This window comes from Pseudonaja textilis, chromosome 1 (assembly GCF_049901715.1).
Source record: "Pseudonaja textilis isolate UNSWEBS1 chromosome 1, rPseTex1.2, whole genome shotgun sequence".
In the NCBI taxonomy this organism is placed as follows: Eukaryota; Metazoa; Chordata; class Lepidosauria; order Squamata; family Elapidae; genus Pseudonaja; species Pseudonaja textilis.
In genome coordinates this window covers 198,251,473-198,270,311 of record NC_141990.1, presented here as the reverse complement: position 1 = coordinate 198,270,311, position 18,839 = coordinate 198,251,473, and the positions used below count along the sequence as shown (strand labels likewise).

The following is an 18,839-nucleotide window of genomic DNA, read 5'->3' as shown; positions in this document are numbered from 1 at the left end:
CATTTAGTTTTCCCTCTTCTAATGCCCAGTTTTGTCATAAATTTTTGTGACTGTTAAAAAGGGACTAAAACAAAAACCGCTAGTTGTAATACTCAGGGTAGTCTTTGTTTCTTTTGAATAGCAGCAGCTTCTACCGTACTTTGGAAACAAGATGCAGTCTTTTAATCATTCACCGAGGATCACTATCATGCGTATTACATTAGCAGTTTACATAGCTATTGATTGTATGATTCATCATCGCTATCCCCAAGTGAACTTTATCACTGCCACAGAGAAAGTTGAACGTAGTACTGTTTCAAACGTCCTTCTTTGTAACAATATAACTTCCCAAATAGTAAGATTTACTAAATGTATTAAGTTCCGCAAGTCTGACAAATCTGTCATCGATAGTTAGCATCAGTGTGGGCTGCTTTGCAGGCTGGTTTTACAGAGAAGACAGACTATATTTATCTTTGTAGTAATCCTTTATTTACAAAATTTACACATTTAAGTAGGCATTACATATAGGCACAGAAGCAAGCATGCAGCCAGGGCTAATGAAAAAACAAAAACAAAATGGAAAGTCAATTCTTTCATCAACCTAAATCTAGAAAGTAGTTATGTTCAGCTTGTCTTGGGTATATTATCCTGATCTGCTTCTTCCACTCTACAGATTGACATCAACCAAGATACCATCATTCACTGATCCTATGGAAGCACAGGACACTTTCTCCTTCACTCTTAAAAATAGATGTTGTTTATATCTAACCACAAAATGTGCACACAGCAACGTATGCTTTTCTCGTATATATGTAAAGAAGTATTATTGTAATAAGCACACATAAATCCTCTGAAAAGAAAATGGTGTGGCTTGAAAATCAAAAGTAGGAACGACACCCAAAGTCTCCCAACGCATTTTAGAGGAATGGCAGTAACAGATCAATTTGAAATTAATGCTCACACATAGCTCTTCTGTCCAAAGCCTGCTTTGGATAAAAATATATATGAAAACAAAAAAGGGCTTTAGCTTTAAAGAACTGATTGATAACGTCTTGCTCAAAATAAGATTAATTATCCAAAGGCTTTGTATTAAGCTTTCTTCTAACCCAATTGCCCGTTGCTGAAATAAAGTTGAAATAAAGCATTTTTGTTAATGCTGAGTCAGTCAAGAATCAGAGCTGGACTATGCCTGTGGGATTTTCTATGCTTTCAATTTTACTGAAGTCATTGAAAAGAGGGTAACTCCTTCTCACAGCCATCTGCCATTTTAGTCGAGAGTCGAGACAAGAATGTTGGAAGGAAATTGGTTCTGTTTAACCTAGAGAAACTCATCTTGTTTGGGAACTCATGCACTCATATTTATATTAGTTAAAGTTAGTATGGGCATTTAATACATTTGGTAACTTGGATACAGTCAAAAGGTTTATGCATTCTAGTTCAATTTTAACTGTAATTATGTGTACGTTGAAACAATTTTTCTCATGGCATTCATCTGATGACAAGTGATTTAAAAAAAATATGAGTAAGAATCAAAGTCGCATGGAACAACTTACAAGTAGTTAAATATTTGTTTATGCCTCTTAAAAAATACCTTCATAGCAAACTGATTTCAAAGTTGAGTTATTTCAAAACCAGTTTGTGGTAAAACATTAAAAAAAAAACCAATTGTGTGCCATTTTTTTCCTGCCAAATACTGATTTGTAGTTTAATGGCACTACTAATTTTAAGCATGTCTCCAATCAGAAAAACTCATGAGGTGCTGTACAAAGCTGCCAGTGTATTGAGTTCCAATCATTTAAATTGCTTTAATCCAACTTGAAATATACAGACCAAGTTATACTTAATGCCTGATTTAAAAAAGAAAAGGAGGGAAGGCGTTTAATTTATCCGATACTAAGGATACACTTGTTTCTAAATAACCCCCTAAGCCTGGAAAGAATGCTAAGCACAACATTCAGAAGACTAAAATAGTATCTCAAATAAGTTGTATTTTCCTATACCAGGCACCAACTTATTTTCCTATCCACCTTTACCATCATTGCAGCGTAAAGTAACAGGAAAATTAAGTTTATTCATATTTTAATGCACTTCAAGTTTTGAAACAGGGAAGATATAAAACTGGAAAACTGCTTTGTAGGGTTCATGCATTTAGTTTAAATTTTCTCTTTAAGGAACAATGAATCAAGTCATATAAATGTGCATGTGTGTGCACACACAAACACACACAGATACACACTTGGGATGTTCCTAGCGAATCTGAAAAGCAAATGGCTCAATACTAACATAGCTATTTATATTCTAGTCTTTGCCCCCCATAAAGCAGCAATGGAATTGATCAAAACTTAGCTGATCTTATCTATTAAATCAATAAGACTGGTCAAGATTTCTCATTCAAGTGATTTTAAGTGCAACCTAGTGTATTTACAAATTTCTGTTCATTTTAGGTGATCGCATAAAGAGCACGTCACCAATTTTCCCAGAAGAAACTCCAAGTTTATACCTATTCTGTGAAATTCCTAATTAGTCCTATTTCTTTTGGATTAAACCCACTTTTAACTTCAACATAACACATCAAATGGGAATGTTCTGTGCAGACCACAAGTATAAAATATGTTTTTGAACCACAGTGTATATTTAGGTAACTCAAATGTTCTATTTGAAACAATGCATATCTCAGCAAATGCAATCGAAGTGTAAATTTCTAAATAATAATACATTGGATCTTTAATTCTTTTGTGGTTGTTTTGAACTGCAGGAAATACATAAAATAATACATAACCTGTATTTTAGTCTCAGTTGGTTTTGAGTAATACAAAAAGGATAATGATATACTAGCAGCATCCCCCACCACACCACCTTTTTTTAAAAATAAACCATTACAAATTCAAACAGTTTGACCCCAAACCTACTGCCACAGTGATACAAAACATTGCTTGCACAGGGTTTTGATGACCTGGTTCAACATTCTCAGCATCCTGTTCAACTAGCAACCCCCTCCTACGTATCCCAAAGCTTGCTACAGCTTCACCAAAGTTCTGGTGAAGAGTGAGAGGAGTTAGAAAGTAGATAAAGAATTTGTCCTGACAGAACCTGCTCGGTGGTCAGGCAAAAAAGATTGGCTGTGACACATGGGACTCAAATAGGTCCCAAGTGGCTCAAATCACATACTGCTACTTAAGGAGTACTATGGCAGAATTAATGATATTAACCAATTTGCTCAACAGATTTTAATCAAGCTTAACATGAGGTATAATTACATAAACACACAGTTCACATATAGGAACATTTTTGCACTTCTGAAACTCATCCCAGTCGGTTTCAATACTAAACAGTCAATACCTGTACCACTGATTTTCTCTTTTCTGATTTGTGGAAATAATAAAGTCGGCATTTCTATTTAGTGAGTTAGACTTGAATAATAAAAAGTCAAAGTTAAAATTTCTTCCTTGTATTTGATCTCTGCACATTATTTCTTGATAAAAGAAAGGCCAGCCACAGTATTTAAATGTCAGTTCAAAGAAATCATCAAAGAAAGTCAAGGCTGAGCTTCCAATTGTTTTCTCTTGTTTGAAATCTCTTTAAGTAGCAAAGAAAAAGTCATCTTGTTTTTATAAATATACATAAGCCAATAATTCACAGCCAAATAGCCAGTTCTCTTTTGTACAATGTCTGTACAGAGTTAGAATCATCTGATTTTAAGTCTTGACATCATCCATTCAAGTCCTTGGCATAATCTGTAAAAAAATTAAACAAAAATATAAATTCATTAATAGAGATCATTTGTGTCAAACTTCAAATCACAGCTGTGGATTTTTTTTATATATATTAGGGCTCCCATTCTCACATCCTTACAAAATAATATGGAAATCATAATAAACTTCACCAAAGTAATGCGCTGTAGCTCATGACACTTTCCATTTTGAAATCCAGGGACAGATCTGAGTTCTAGCTTTTGGTAAGGAAAATGTGGTTTAATTGCCTCCAAAGGAAGACAATGTTGCACCCAAGTTTCACTCCCAATTAGGGTGGTGGTGGTGATTTTTCTTCCTCAGATTTAAAAGGGAAATCTGAAATTAACCGATCAGTCCTCTAGTTACAAAAACGGAGATTCTCCGATGGGAGAAACAGGGACGAGGGGTCTGTCATCAAGTTCTTAGCTGTGATACAGCATAAATTTAGGGCCACTAGAATCAACCTTATTTATTTCTAATGCTATTTTTGGATTATAATTTATTCTTCAGCTAAAGAGAGACTTTCTTCAGTAAATAAGTATTGTTCTTTAATAAATTCTAGGATTGTACCATAATATTTAGAAAAGTCTGAGAATTTGCCTGATTTTTTGCTTGCCTTGCAAAAAGCTGAGAACTAAAGACATTAAAATGTTTAAATGGAACAAGATAACTTTTTTAAAAAAAGAGAATAGAAACAAACTCTTGTGTGGGGAAACTGACTTGTTTACATTATCAACTGTAAAACTAAACTCTGAATGTGCTATGGTCAATTACCATTGTACAATATGGTTACTCTAAAGGAAATATTTGATTTATGGATCTGTGAAGTGCTTGATCTTTTTAATACTTTACTGGAATCAGAAGTTACTACTGGTGATCAGCAAATCCCTCTGGAGAAAACTGAGGTGGGCTTATTGGATTTACAAAGGCAATCGAGAATCATTCAAAATTGAAAAATACTGTAGATTACAATTTCAAACTGAAATGTAAGAAATTTAACTGAAGTTACTTCATGGAAACTACAAGTGGACTTGAAAGATTATAAGAATTTTAAGAGAATTTTTCAACATTTTGAAAGAAACTAACAAATAATTTCGATTTGGGAATTTGATGATTAGAATTATGTGGAATTATACAAGTTATGTACACTGCTCAAAAAAATAAAGGGAACACAAATAAGACATCCTAGATCTACATGAATGAAATATTCTTATTAAATACGTTATTCATTACATACTTGAATGTGCTGACAACAAAATCAAACAAAAATTATCAATGGAAATCAAATTTAGCAACCCACGGAGGTCTGGATTTGGAGTTACACTCAAAATTAAAGTGGAAAAAAACACTACAGGCTGATCCAACTTTGATGTAATGTCCTTAAAACAAGTCAAAATGAGGCTCAGTAGTGTGTGTGGCCTCCACATGCCTGTATGACCTCCCTACAACACCTGGGCATGCTCCTGCTGAGTGGTGGGTGGTCTCCTGAGGGATCTCCTCCCACACCTGGACTAAAGCATCCCCCAACTCCTGGACAGTGTGTGGTGCAACGTGGCATTGGTGGATGGAGCGAGACACGATGTCCCAGATGTGCTCAATTGGATTCAGGTCTGGGGAACGGGCGGGCCAGTCCATAGCATCAATGCCTTCGTCTTGCAGGAACTGCTGACACACTCCAGCCACATGAGGTCGAGCATTGTCCTTGCATTAGGAGGAACCCAGGGCCAACCGCACCAGCATATGGTTTCACAAGGGGTCTGACGATCTCATCTCGGTACCTAATGGCAGTCAGACTACCTCTGGCGAGCACATGGAGGGCTGTGCAGCCCCCTAAAGAAATGCCACCCCACACCATTACTGACCCATTGCCAAACCGGTCATGCTGGAGGATGTTGCAGGCAGCAGAATGTTCTCCGTGGCGTCTCCAGACCCCGTCACATCTGTCACATGTGCTCAGTGTGAACCTGCTTTCATCTGTGAAGAGCACAGGGCGCCAGTGGCGAATTTGCCAATCTTGGTGTTCTCTGGCAAATGCCAAACGTCCTGCATGGTGTTGGGCTCCAAGTCAATCACACTTCTGTGAAATCAAACTCTCCACTTTGGTAGCAACACTGATTGACAATCAATTTCACATGCTGTTGTGCAAATGGAATAGATAACAGGTGGAAAGCATAGGCAGTTAGCAAAACATCCGCAATCAAGGAGTGGTTCTGAGGTGGTGACCCACAGATAACTTCTCAGTTCCTAGGCTTTCTGGCTGATGGTTTGGTCACTTTTGAATGCTGGCGGTGCTTTCACTCTAGTGGTAGCATAAGACAGAGTCTACAACCCACACAAGTGGCTCAGGTAGTGCAGCTCATCCAGCATGGCACATCAATGCAAGCTGTGGCAAGAAGGTTTGCTGTGTCTGTCAGCGTAGTGTCCAGAGCATGGAGGCGCTGCCAGGAGACAGGCCAGTCCATCAGGAGACGTGGAGGAGGCCATAGGAGGGCAACAACCCAGTATCAGGACTGCTACCTCCGCCTTTGTGCAAGGAGGGACAGGAGGAGCACTGCCAGAGCCCTGCAAAATGACGTCCAGTGGGCCACAAATGTGCATGTGGCTGCTCAAATGGTCAGAAACAGACTCCATGAGGGTGGTATCAGGGCCCGACGTCCACAGGTGGGGGTTGTGCTTACAGCCCAACACCACGCAGGACGTTTGGCATTTGCCAGAGAACATCAAGATTGGCAAATTCGTCACTGGAGCCCTGTGCTCTTCACAGATTAAAGCAGGTTCATACTGAGCACATGTGACAGACGTGACAGGGTCTGGAGACGCCATGGAGAACATTCTGCTGCCTGCAACATCATGACCGGTTTGGCAGTGGGTCAGTAATGGTGTGGGGTGGCATTTCTTTAGGGGGCTGCACAGCCCTCCATGTGCTCGCTAGAGGTAGCCTGACTGCCATTAGGTACCGAGATGAGATCCTCAGACCTCTTGTAAGACCATATGCTGGTGCGGTTGGCCCTGGGTTCCTCCTAATGCAAGACAATGCTAGACCTCATGTGGCTGGAGTGTGTCAGCAGTTCCTGCAAGACGAAGGCATTGATGCTATGTACTGGCCCGCCCGTTCCCCAGACCTGAATCCAATTGAGAACATCTGGGACATCATGTCTCGCTCCATCCACCAATGCCACGTTATCCCACAGACTGTCCAGGAGTTGGGGGATGCTTTAGTCCAGATGTGGGAGGTGATCCCTCAGGAGACCATCTGCCACCTCATCAGGAGCATGCCCAGGTGTTGTAGGGAGGTCATACAGGCACGTGGAGGCCACACACACTACTGAGTTTCATTTTGACTTGTTTTAAGGACATTACATCAAAGTTGGTGGGTTGCTAAATTTGATTTCCATTGATAATTTTTGTGTGATTTTGTTGTCAGCACATTCAACTATGTAATGAATAACGTATTTAATAAGAATATTTCATTCATGTAGATCTAGGATGTCTTATTTTTGTGTTCCCTTTATTTTTTTGAGCAGTGTATATTCTCTTCTATTGACTTACTTATATCTGCAGAGGTTGACATGATCTCATTACTTTATGTAGATCTTTATTTTAAAAATTATTCACAAACAAAATACTTCTTACCCTTCGCCAGTAAGAGCGCAGCATGCCTGGATGTGCCACTGGTGATCTTTAATAGATGTTAGTTTTAGGAACTGAGAAATTTCAGCTACCGTCATGCAGTTTTTAACATCTTGTTTGTTAGCAAAGATGAGCAAGCCTGCTTTTCTCAAGTCCTATAGTAAAATATATATATGTATACTCTCAATTTTATTTCTTTTCTATTATACCACTAAAATATTATATTTGTTGTTGTATTTAATTAACATTGATTTTAAAATGTAGTAAACCAACACAAATTCTATGAAAAATCACACCAGAGCAACTCCATGTCAAACGATCAGAATTCAATTAAAAGGTCACTTCCAGCAACTCTAAGAAATATTTACATTTAAACCTGAATCAATTTCTAATACGATAATGAGCTATGGAATACTGTCAAACATCTCTGTATATATTTTAATAAAGATATCATTGTTTAGAGAAATTTGGTTCACAATTAGAAAATATTGTGATGTATGCAAAAGCTAAATACTAACAACTTCTTAGAACAAAGGACACATTGTTAGCATTAAACTATTTCATATTAAATATGTGGAAGAGGAATGTTGGTTTCATTGTCTATACAGCTGTCGGTTTGCAAGTATTTGAGGTGGGGTATGTGGATGGACAGACTTCTTACTTCAGTGCCTATGATTTCCTAACCGAATGTGCAGATATATTGCCAACTTAAATTTAAAATCTGCATTTACCTATTTAAATCTACCTATTTAAAATAGGTAGCAAATCTAGCATCTACCTTGTTACAGTCATACCAACTGAATTTAATTTCCATAACACAGCATTTAAAATATGAGAGTTTAAAAATAATGCTCTTTGATATTTGATCCATTATCAAAAATTGTAATGTTTATAAAACCTTTCTTTCTTTCAACTTAATATAATACAAAATAAATGAAAGAGAATCATTTGACTTCTTTTATATGGCATTTGTATTCTAATATCCTAATATTATCCTAATATGTAGTACTATCAAATAAATGCAATTATTAATACCATGTATCACCTCTGCTACCATCTCCCAGAATACACTTACTTCACAAAGTTGCGGATGGCAGTTTTAATAACAAAAAGTATCATATTTTTAATTTCTCTTTAAGAAATCTGGGGCTAATGTTACTTTGGAAAACATACATATTAATTTCTACAAATACATATTATTTCCCTAACATGCAAAACCTTTTTTTAGTTTGTAATGAAAAAAAAAATCAGAAATAAAAGATACTGTACTGTTCTAAAAATTGTTATTAAATCTAGAAATTCCCCAATCCCAGGGCTGGGTGGGTGGGGATGAGGGACCAGGGTGGATGACTTTTTAAAATATAATTCTGGAGGTGATTAACAACATGGAAGTACAATCAGAAGCCAGTCACAAAACTTAAGCATCAATTTAGAAATTGTTTCTGCTTCAGGTTAACTTTTTTAAAAGTACTTACCTCATGTGCTAACATTTTATACAATTCTTCTTTAGTTACAGAAATTCTCTCTCTGTCTGTGCTATCCACAACAACTATTACAAACTGTAAGAATCAGAGATATTTGTAAATTAATATCCATACATATCTTGAATCATAAATCAGATAAAGATTGAGGTTGCTTCCATAAAACAATTCTTTATAAAAACATTATCAATTAAGACAATTATATTATTGCAAGAATTGATAATGGAACACTAAATGAAACTGCCCAATCTAACAAGTAGTTCTGTGTAATTTTCTGAGGAGTGTATCCAATAGCAATTGCCATATTTTTGATTGCATTGATTAGCAGTATTCTACTAAATATTAGAACACTGTAACTACTGATCCAAATGTCCAATATCAACATTCTTAGAAAATTATTAATGGTAGCTTAGCAACCATGTTTTTAAGTAGCACCTAAGTTGTTAGTGTTTTATTTCTAACCCAGTAAAAGATACATGTATTTTTTCTGGCAGTACCTTAATTTGTATTACTGAATTCATCTTTTTGTTTGATGTATTCTGTAGTTCACACTGATCTCAAAGACAATGCTGCTATGAGTCTTTTGTTTTCTTCACCTCAACAGCTCCTCCCAGCCTAGCCAGCCAGTGAGGAATGTTTAGCTCTTTTCATAATGACCCTGCACTAAGGTTTCAGGACATAATCTTTCCTGCACTATTTGAAAGGTAGTATACAGTTCTTCAATTGGGTAAAGCTTATAAATAGTAGAGATAATTTCATAGCAGCCTCACTTCATGGAAGGTCAGGTGTCATAATTATCTATGTCTGTGACGTACAGTTCTAATGTATATATTCCCCAAGGGTTTTCAAAAATTGTAAACCAAATGAATTACAGATACCATGTATCTTGAAAAAAGATGGAAACCCTCCTACTCCTCCAAATGCATGCTCATAAGCACACATGTACACGCACATCCTATTCTCATGTACAGGAGGTTGGTTCTGTCTCAAAATCTGCCTTATCATTTAACAGAAAAGTGAATTTGGTTTATTGAGCTAATCTCAAAGCAAGCACTTTCTCTCCAAAATATATTTTAAATGAGGTATATAAATTTCTTGGAAAAAAGGTGATTGTTAACTCTAAAAATACGCACTTTTCATAAGCACTTTAAATTAATAGGCTAATTTAAGTAAATAAGTGATTATGTTTCATTTTAAAAACAACAAAGCAAATTATTGATTCATATCTTAAAAGGTTTATATGAAATTACCCACAGCAATGTTTTAGCCACCATATATGGGGTAAAAATATCCAAACAACCATTACAAAGCAGCAAAGGAACTATCCAAAGGTTGTGTGGATTTCTGTATTTCAGATATGGTTGTGCCCCTACTTCTAAGATTTCCCTATAGGGATTATGCTCTTACCTCAGTATTTGTATAATATGTGTTCCATGATGATCGAAGAGATTCTTGGCCTCCAATATCCCACATAAGAAAGCGTGTATTATTAACTACAATCTCTTCCACATTGCTACCTATTGTTGGGGAAGTGTGCACTACTTCATTCATAGAACTACAAAAGAAAAAAAATAATTTTCTTTTCTTTGTGATAGTTATAAAAATACACTTACATTTATTTCTGAAATATTTGTAATATAATCCTATACATTTCAATAGAATTAAATTATGAGTAACTTGAGCATAGAATTTAATTTTTGTATTCCTTTAGTATAACCATATTATTTTGCAAATCTTAAAAATAAGGATGTTTCATTCTACTCTAAACTTATAAAAAATAATTACATTGCCAAATATGATTATTTGCAACTTAGATTTTTCTTCTGGGCAACACTGCACACTTGAGTGATGCTGAAATTTTAAGTTTTTTTCCTATTTATTTGAAGAAATATTTTCTTTATAATTTTAATAGGTAAAACCTCATTTAGGGTTTACATTGTAATTTTAATCTTTTCTACCTTAAACTTATAAGAAATCATGAGGTTCTGGTGGGGGCAGCAAAGTCTGAAATAATGATTGAATTACCTCTTCATTTTAGATAACCTGGCATATACTGTAATCAATAGATTTTAGCAATAAGGAGAGTACTGCAAGATATGTGTACAGAACGCCTTTTCTGAGATCTTAAAATGAACTTTGCACAGCAATATAAATTTAGGCCACCATTTAATTACAAAATGTCACTATTTTGTGTTAGATATGTTTGCCAGCTTGAGTTATTTGTAAAAACAATAAAGGTGGGGTATAAATAAAAACATACACACATACATATATACATACATATGGAGAATTTAGCCTATTGCTGTCAAGGGCAGCACTTTAAATCAACAAGGCAATTCAAATCACTTGTTCATGTTACTTTATACTTACAACTGATAAAGAATGGTAGTTTTTCCAGCATTATCAAGCCCAACTATTATCACTTTGTGTTCTGCAATGAAAAAAAAAGAAAAAGAAAACAGAATGGTTGAAAATATAGTCATGTTTCATGCCTTACACACCCTTGCTGCTAGCTAAATCATGTGGAGCTGATGGAAAACAGACCCCAAAATATCTGGAGGTCACTAGGTTGCCTATTACTAGTCAAACATTCACTGAATCCATAATCACCAATTTTAATTGTTTTTACTGTGAATTCTACAGATAATTCTTGACTTATACCCATAATGGAGCCTGTCCATTATGGTCATAAATCATAAAGTTGTCATCTGAGCTTGGCTGTCTAGCACCTAGTTTGATAACTGAAAGTTCTGCAAGAAAACAAGCAAGCTCAAAGATCAGCAAGGACCCCACACAGACACTACTTCCCTCCCTGCAATTATTTCTAACTCCATTCATATAAATCACGAGAATGTGGAACAGAGAATTTCAGCTTGTCATATTACAACACTATTTATATTAAGACCACTTTGGAAATAAACTTCCAACACATTACAGGTAGGCCTTGACAGTTCGTTTAGTGACTGTTCAAAATTACAATGGCACTGAAAAAAGTAACTTATGACAATTTTTCACACTTATGATTGTTGCAGCAACCCCATGGTCATGTGATTTACATTCAGATGCTCTACAACTGTTATATATTTATGACAGCTGCAGTGTTCCTGGGTCATCTGATCACCTTTTGTGACATTCTGACAAGCAGTCAATGGGGAAGCCAGATTCACTTAACAACTGTGTTATTAACTTAACAACTGCAGTGATTCATTTAACAAATGTGGCAGGAAAAGTCATAAAGAGGGGCAAAACTCACTTAACCAATTTTTCACTTAGCAAAATAAAATTTGGCCTCAATTGTGATTGTAAATCGAGGACTACCTGTATAATAATGTATATATGACTCAGGTCTCTGAATGTTTTTTTGACAAAAAATGATTTTCATATGACAATGAATGCCTGGGGACTTCAGAGTACTAATAAAATATTGACGTGGATCCACTGTCATTAACACCTGTTCTTTGCCTAATATAGGTTTTATCTTTTTTATGTTTCGATAATACTAAAGCTTTTAATAGTAATTGTAATAATTTACAACATTTGTAAATATTGTTTTGTACAGAATTCACAATAACCTTCATATCAGGTTTGTTTTCTATAGGAGACCTAACATACAGTATGTAAAATACATCACATATAATATTAGCATTTTTTGTGTTTTCAACTTTATTCTTTCAAAATGTATTCTACACATTATGATGAACTTTAATTTACTTTCTGAAGTTATTCTCTAAATATCAAATTTTTACCTACTGCACAATGCAGAAAGATGCAATTCAAACGTAATATTTATTATTTCCATGCATTGGTTTACTGTCTTTTTTATATGTGAGATACTACTGAAGTGGACTGGCCTAGGATGAATTTGTTAATATAAGTAGTCGTTGACTTACAACAGATCATTTAGTGACCAAAGTTACAACAGAACTAAAAAAAATGACTTATGACAATTTTTCACACTTACAATAGTTGTACATCTCCAGTCATGTGATCGAAATTTAGATACTTGGCAACTGAATCGTATTTATAACAATTTTAACCATGTGTCCCAGAGTCATGTGATTGCCTTTTGTGACCTTCTGACAAGCAAAGTCAACGAGGAAGCCAGATTCACTAAACAACTGCAGTGATGTGCTTAACTATGGCAAGAAAGATTGTAAATTGGGGCAAAATTCACTTAACAACTGTCCCATTTAGCAATAGAAATCTTGGCTCAATTTTGGTCGTAGGTCGAGGACCAACTGTTCTTGATCTCCCAAGATTTAACAAGCAGCACTTTGCTTGAAACGGAGTCTATAGGTCACCGAAAGATCATCTGCACGCTGCTATGCCATCTTTCCCCATTCCCAACTCAAATCAAGGAGCATCCTTCTTCTCTGCCAACAAGAGATGGCTGTCTTGAAAAAAAAACACAAGCACCAACATTTTGAATGGTACATAGCTAGAATAAGTCCCAAATCATTGGGGTTTTTGATCTCATGCTTGTTTATATGTATGGCCCTTGGTTTCTGAACATGTACTAAAGAAGAAAAAAGTATTTTATGTGGCTAGAATTAGAAGAATTGACTTAATTACTGCTTATTTCCATATGAAATAATCTTAAATTTTCTCAAACAATTGATGCTAAAGGCCTAAACATATAGCTATTAAATAGGTTCTTTTAAAAAATGCTAGCTTGCTGGGTATTTCCTTATCATTTGTGGTTATCCCTGTCCAAACAAGGATATGTAACTAAAGAGATCCTGCCTTACTATTTGTATTATTTGATTGTACAGGGGTTGGTTTCTCAAAACAGACAAGTTATTTCAGCGTGTAAAATATGTTTTCAGATCTTTTTGCCTCAGGCATTGTGATTAGATTTCTTTTTATTTTTAAGTCCTATTCATGTTCCTACTAGAATTAACTTAAAACTTACTTGGCAGAAAGTAAATCTTATTCCATATGTATCTATCCAGGATAAAGCATTTTTTTTCAAATATCTTGGGCTTATCTCTCTATATAACTTTACTGGTGCCCATATTATTACTTTTTGGTACTAAATTAATATTTCTATCTCCCCAGATATTTTAGTACAGTAATATCCAGATTTTGGCACTGTTGTAATTTTTAGCTTGGTACTAAATGGTAAAGATCTGGTAGTGGTATTCTAGTAGTGCATTTACTGGTTGTTTTATGCAGTTCACAATTTTATTTACTTATAGTAATAGTAATTTTACTGAATTTTGTTTTGAGTTTTATTGTGTTATTATCTTGGAGAAGATTATTAAGAGTCAACACTAACTAGATGGCACATAGTTGATAAGTTTAATTCATCTGTGATATATCTAAATTATTTAACAGTTTTTATTCCAATAATGGAATCACTATAATGCACAAGTGCAGATCACCTGTTGCATTACATTTCAAAGCAATCATAGTAGTTACTGCATGACTGAAAACACATGCAATAACTACATGAACTAATTTCTCTCACATAATAATTACTTCCTAAGGGAAAGAAATAATGGCAAAGCAAAGACACAGGTTGCTTAATTAAAAACTAAAGTTATAATTTTCTTCTGCAAGATCCAAACATTTGGCAATTTCCTTTTAATTCTAAACCATGGCCTGGATGCATCACGCGCTGGTCCCGCCCACCCCCAGTTTAGCGAAGGGGAAAAAAAGTTAAGATACGTCACGTGATGACGCGATGAGAGTTTGACATCCTTGCTCTAAGTAAAACTCAAGGAGTCACTGGTCTTTGTGTACATGATAATATAAAACATTTTATTTATTTCCTCAACTTACAACCACAATGGAGCCTGGAATTTTGATCATAAGTCATTGCAGTTGACCAGGCTCAATTATAAGAACATTACAATGACTATAAAGCAAGTCGCCAGTTATAAAGCTAATCGCATGAGCATTAGGCAAATCTATTTATTCAAATGGGCAAAAATTGTGAAAAATCACAATCAACTGTAAATGTGAACTAGCTGCAAAACGTCCAAAATGTGGGGGAGCAGCAATCATAACCGAGGACAGGTTGTAAGTTTTGAAAAATCCATCATAACTTTGAACGGTCAATAAACAACAAATTCTATATGGAGGATACTGTATATGTAACAAAATTATCAGAATTTTTTTCTAAGTCTGAGAAGCATCAAAGTAATGAAGGAAATAAGTCAGTCTTACAGTTTTACAGTTTCAGAATGATGCATAAGTTGTCTATGTACCCAGTACACACATACATTGGAACTCCTATTTACCCAATTCTTCCCTATCAACTGATTATCAACTATTATAGCATTTCAATTATTGATGGGGCAGAAGCAAGAGAGCTGTATCCTCAATTCTCAGTTGGTTTCAGGTGGTACCTGCTCAAATAACACAGCTCAAAACCTGCAAGAAGCAAAGTGTTTTCCCCCCTTAAGTACATAAAAGATGGAAACAGAAAATAACCAAAACCAACCTCCAGAATTCTGTAGATAGGAGAGTTTCTAAATATTTACCTTTATCTAATTCTTTTATACCCTCCCTCTGAACTATTTCCATGTATTCTTCAAGCTTAAGTTCTCAAGGGAAATTCTGTATTTGACAAACAAACCTAGCCAATATTCCTTTACAATTTGTTATGCTACACAATCAAATACTACTCCATGATTCTGATGCTATTTACATTTAATAAAGGCTACATGATACGTTTTTAAAGAATATAATTTCAATACATCAAAACTAAGATTCTGTAACTTTATAGAACTATTTTGTTAAACTACAAACCTGTAGCAAAGCCAAATTTACCACTTTATTATAAGCTTAGTGCCCACCTTAAAAAAAAAACATATGACGCATTCATACATCACTCTCCTGACATTCAATCACCACAAATTATTTTGGAGCACTTGAAAAAATATTTAACATAAAGTAAAAACTGCCCTGATGAATTTGACCACAGGCCTAATAGTCCAGCAAGATGCATATGAAAAGGACACAACCAGCAAGCAAGGGTAATAGCACCCTCCTTTTAACATTTTAAAGATTTTACAATATAGTTTTCATTATTGACAGCCCTCTCTCCTGCAGATTTACCTAATCCTCCTCTGGAGTCATTCAAGATAGTGGTCATAATTACATTTTGTGTGCCAGTGAGTTCTAGGTGGTATGTAAACTATGAAGGAATCCTCTCACTATAGGTTCATACAAAGCATTAGAGAAGAGACATGCAATATCTGAAGGATTGATAAATCCACAAAAAAGTCAGTAACCTAGGAAGCCAATCATTTATTCAATAGCCACACTTAGCATACAAGCTATTTGTTTTTAAATAGGAATTTATCTGCTAACAATGACTATTGTTGTTCCACCTCAGCCTCCAATGAATAAACTCCAATTGTGAAATCCAATGTTCCTCTTTGTTTTTTAAGCATCTAAGAAACCACCAAAACAGGAACCCCAACCACTTTCAGTCTTTGCTTTCAAAATTTAAGCCAATATGGGGGGGTGCAGGTTGGAGAAAGAGGCAAACCATAATTTCAACTCTGCAATGTTTCCAAGGCTAAGTATTTAATCTTAAAAAAAGGTAAAAGCAGGACATCACAAGGGGTTGGCCAAGACAGTTATAACAGCGTCACACACTGTTACTACACTGCCTTTTCTAATAAGAGTGGAACCTTGATACTCAACTGCTTTGAAACTCATCAAATTTGGTGCTCAATGTGTTTTGACATGAAAATTTTGTCCTGGTACTCATCGTTTGTTAAGTACTCAACTTACAAGCCAGAACTTGGAACTTTTCTGGGTTGGCTGCCTTGTGACTCACTACATTATTCCTTATGGGAAAAATATGTTTGCGCTCATCGTTTTTGGTACTCATCGTGCCTCCGGAAAACCAATGAACGAGTACCTCGGAGGTCTCCTGCTCAACAGGAGACCCTGTACCAATCCATTGTTGGAGCCCCCACAACTCATGGAGGCAAGCCGTTCCAGTGATTAAAGGTTCTGTCAGGAAATCTCTCCACAGTTCTAGGTTGCTTCTCTCCTTGGTTAGTTTCCACCCACTGCTTCTTGCTCTGCCCTCGGGTGCTTTGGAGGATAGCTTGACTCCCCTCTTCTTTGTGGCAACCCCTCAAGATATTGGAAGACTGTTAATCATGTCAACCCCTAGTCCCTTTTAGACTAGACCCACCCAATTCCTGAAACCGTGTCATGTTTTTAGACTCCAGTCCCCTAATAGGTGTTGCTCTTCTCTGCAGTCTTTTATTTGAGTCTCGGTTACGGGGCTCTTATCTAAGTCTACCTCTTCTCCCCCCCACCCCACAAAAAGGTGCTGGGCGTTTCCCAGACGCGTTGCAACTCAGCTCCCGTACTCCCACCGGCCAACAAGGCCAGGACGCGTCGGGGGAGAAGCCCAAAGCACCCGGGTTTCCGGGACTAGATGCCGGGAACCGAACCGACCGCATTCAAAGCGCTCTTCTCCTCCCCTCAGCCCTTCTCTCTCTCTCTCTTTTTTTTAAACCAGCCGAGCCGCCTTGCCTGCCTCCCCCACGGCCTTCCTTCTCACCCTGGTGGTTAAACAGCCTCCATATCCGAGTGAAGAGGATTCCCATGCTCAAGCGGCCGAAGCTCAGGCTGCCCCCCTCGGCAGCTCCCTGCGCCCCGCAATCTCGGTCTTCCGCGCTCTTCCGCCCGGGCCCAGCCCGAGGCGGCTCACTGTCGGGCCCAGAGCCCCGGCAGGGCTCCGTGGCGAGGTGGAAAAGCAGACAACAGGCAGGCCGGCGCGGACGAAAGGAAGCGGTGCAGGCCCCGCGCCTTCGAGGCTGTCGCCGTAGTCGTCGTCGCCGTCGTGGTCACCCGCAGCAACGCAACCGCGCGCCCCTCGCCGCTCCTCACGGACATTGCCGCCGGCCTGGCCTCGCCGCAACTTCTTAAGGGCCTCCTTCGTTAGGCTTCGCTTTTCCAGGCCTACGCGGTCCTAAGGGAGAGGACAGCGGCCGTGGAATGAGCCTCGTCGCACACCGTCCAAGAGACACGGAAAGCACGCGCCGGAACAATTTCACCGGCCCCGCGGGCGCTTGGCCGCCCGCCCGCGCGCCAAGCAATCTGGCTTTTGGGGGGCTTAAGGGGACAGATGGAGCAAGCATTAGTAGGCGGGGCTACAAAAGAGGGACGCTCATTGGCGGGCGCTGAATCCCTCGCTGACTGTATCAGCCGAGAAATGCTGCCTCTTCGATGAAACCCGTCCTGTGTTCTCCTCTTTTGTGATTGGAGGCGAAGCGTTCCTGGGCGGAGCTTGGGAAGAAACTGACAGGTTCGTTGCATCTCTGGGGCGACTGGGAAAGCGAGGGCTGGGCTGAGGAGGGTCATTGAATTAATAACTGAATAAAAAGAGGAATGGAACTTGATTATTGTCGCCTTGTTTAGCTAACTTGAAGAAAGGAAATGTGGTTTCGTTGGGGGAAAAAAGGCAGTTCCTCCGACCTTATCATTTTCTGATATATTGCTCCTTTGGTCCTTGTAATGAGCACTGATCTTGAGGCTAAGAGAAAGAGATTTGGAAATATATGTGCAGTGTACAGGGGTCCAGAAATGAATCCATGCATTTGTATCTCGCTCTAAACTGACAGATCCGTGTATCCCTTGTCCCATATACATGCTTCACTTATTCATTTGCAAGATCAATTACCCTACTTTTGGCTCAGAAGATAGTATCGATTCGGTTTAATTTCGTTGCTTCGGTTTCTTTTCCAATTTTACCTTAAATTGATCCTACGTTGTGACTTGACAGCCTCTACCTTGATATGCTACTCTTGCCTTCTCCAGGTTTAGCATCTGCAATTCGTGGTCTGTTCCAGTATCTCCATGGAAAGTGCTCCGACTGGCTGGATTATAATTCTTCATAATTTGTTTCCTATTATGTAGTTGATTTGATTCCGGTTGGAGGCTGTCCAGGAATAGAGTTTGTGCTTGTGTTGCTTGAAGAAGGTATTAGCGATGAACAAAGAATTCACTTGGCAGAACTTGATTAACCAATCTATTTCCTCAA

At 37.4% G+C, this 18,839-nt stretch overlaps 1 protein-coding gene across 1 annotated transcript; it reads right to left on the bottom strand.

Annotated features, from left to right (window-relative positions):
* Nucleotides 1-445: 445 nt before the first annotated feature.
* On the bottom strand, nt 446-18,048 carry ARL5A (ARF like GTPase 5A). The gene is made up of 6 exons (XM_026697226.2): nt 17,358-18,048; nt 11,192-11,252; nt 10,229-10,376; nt 8,816-8,899; nt 7,344-7,495; nt 446-3,713 (listed from the first exon to the last, which is right to left on the bottom strand). The coding sequence occupies exons 1-6, from the start codon at nt 17,401-17,403 to the stop codon at nt 3,665-3,667; spliced, it is 540 nt and encodes a 179-aa protein (XP_026553011.1). The 5' UTR covers nt 17,404-18,048; the 3' UTR covers nt 446-3,664.
* Nucleotides 18,049-18,839: the final 791 nt, after the last annotated feature.

Bases quoted from the DNA above. Each gene is read 5' to 3' on its own strand.
- ARL5A (XM_026697226.2), bottom strand. From the start codon at position 17,403: ATGGGAATCCTCTTCACTCGGATATGGAGGCTGTTTAACCACCAGG. The intron at 11,253-17,357 runs GTGAGAAGGAAG...TTTTCATTGCAG, and splicing joins GAGGCTGTTTAACCACCAGG to AACACAAAGTGATAATAGTT. The intron at 10,377-11,191 runs GTAAGTATAAAG...TTTCTTTTGTAG, and splicing joins ACTACCATTCTTTATCAGTT to TTCTATGAATGAAGTAGTGC.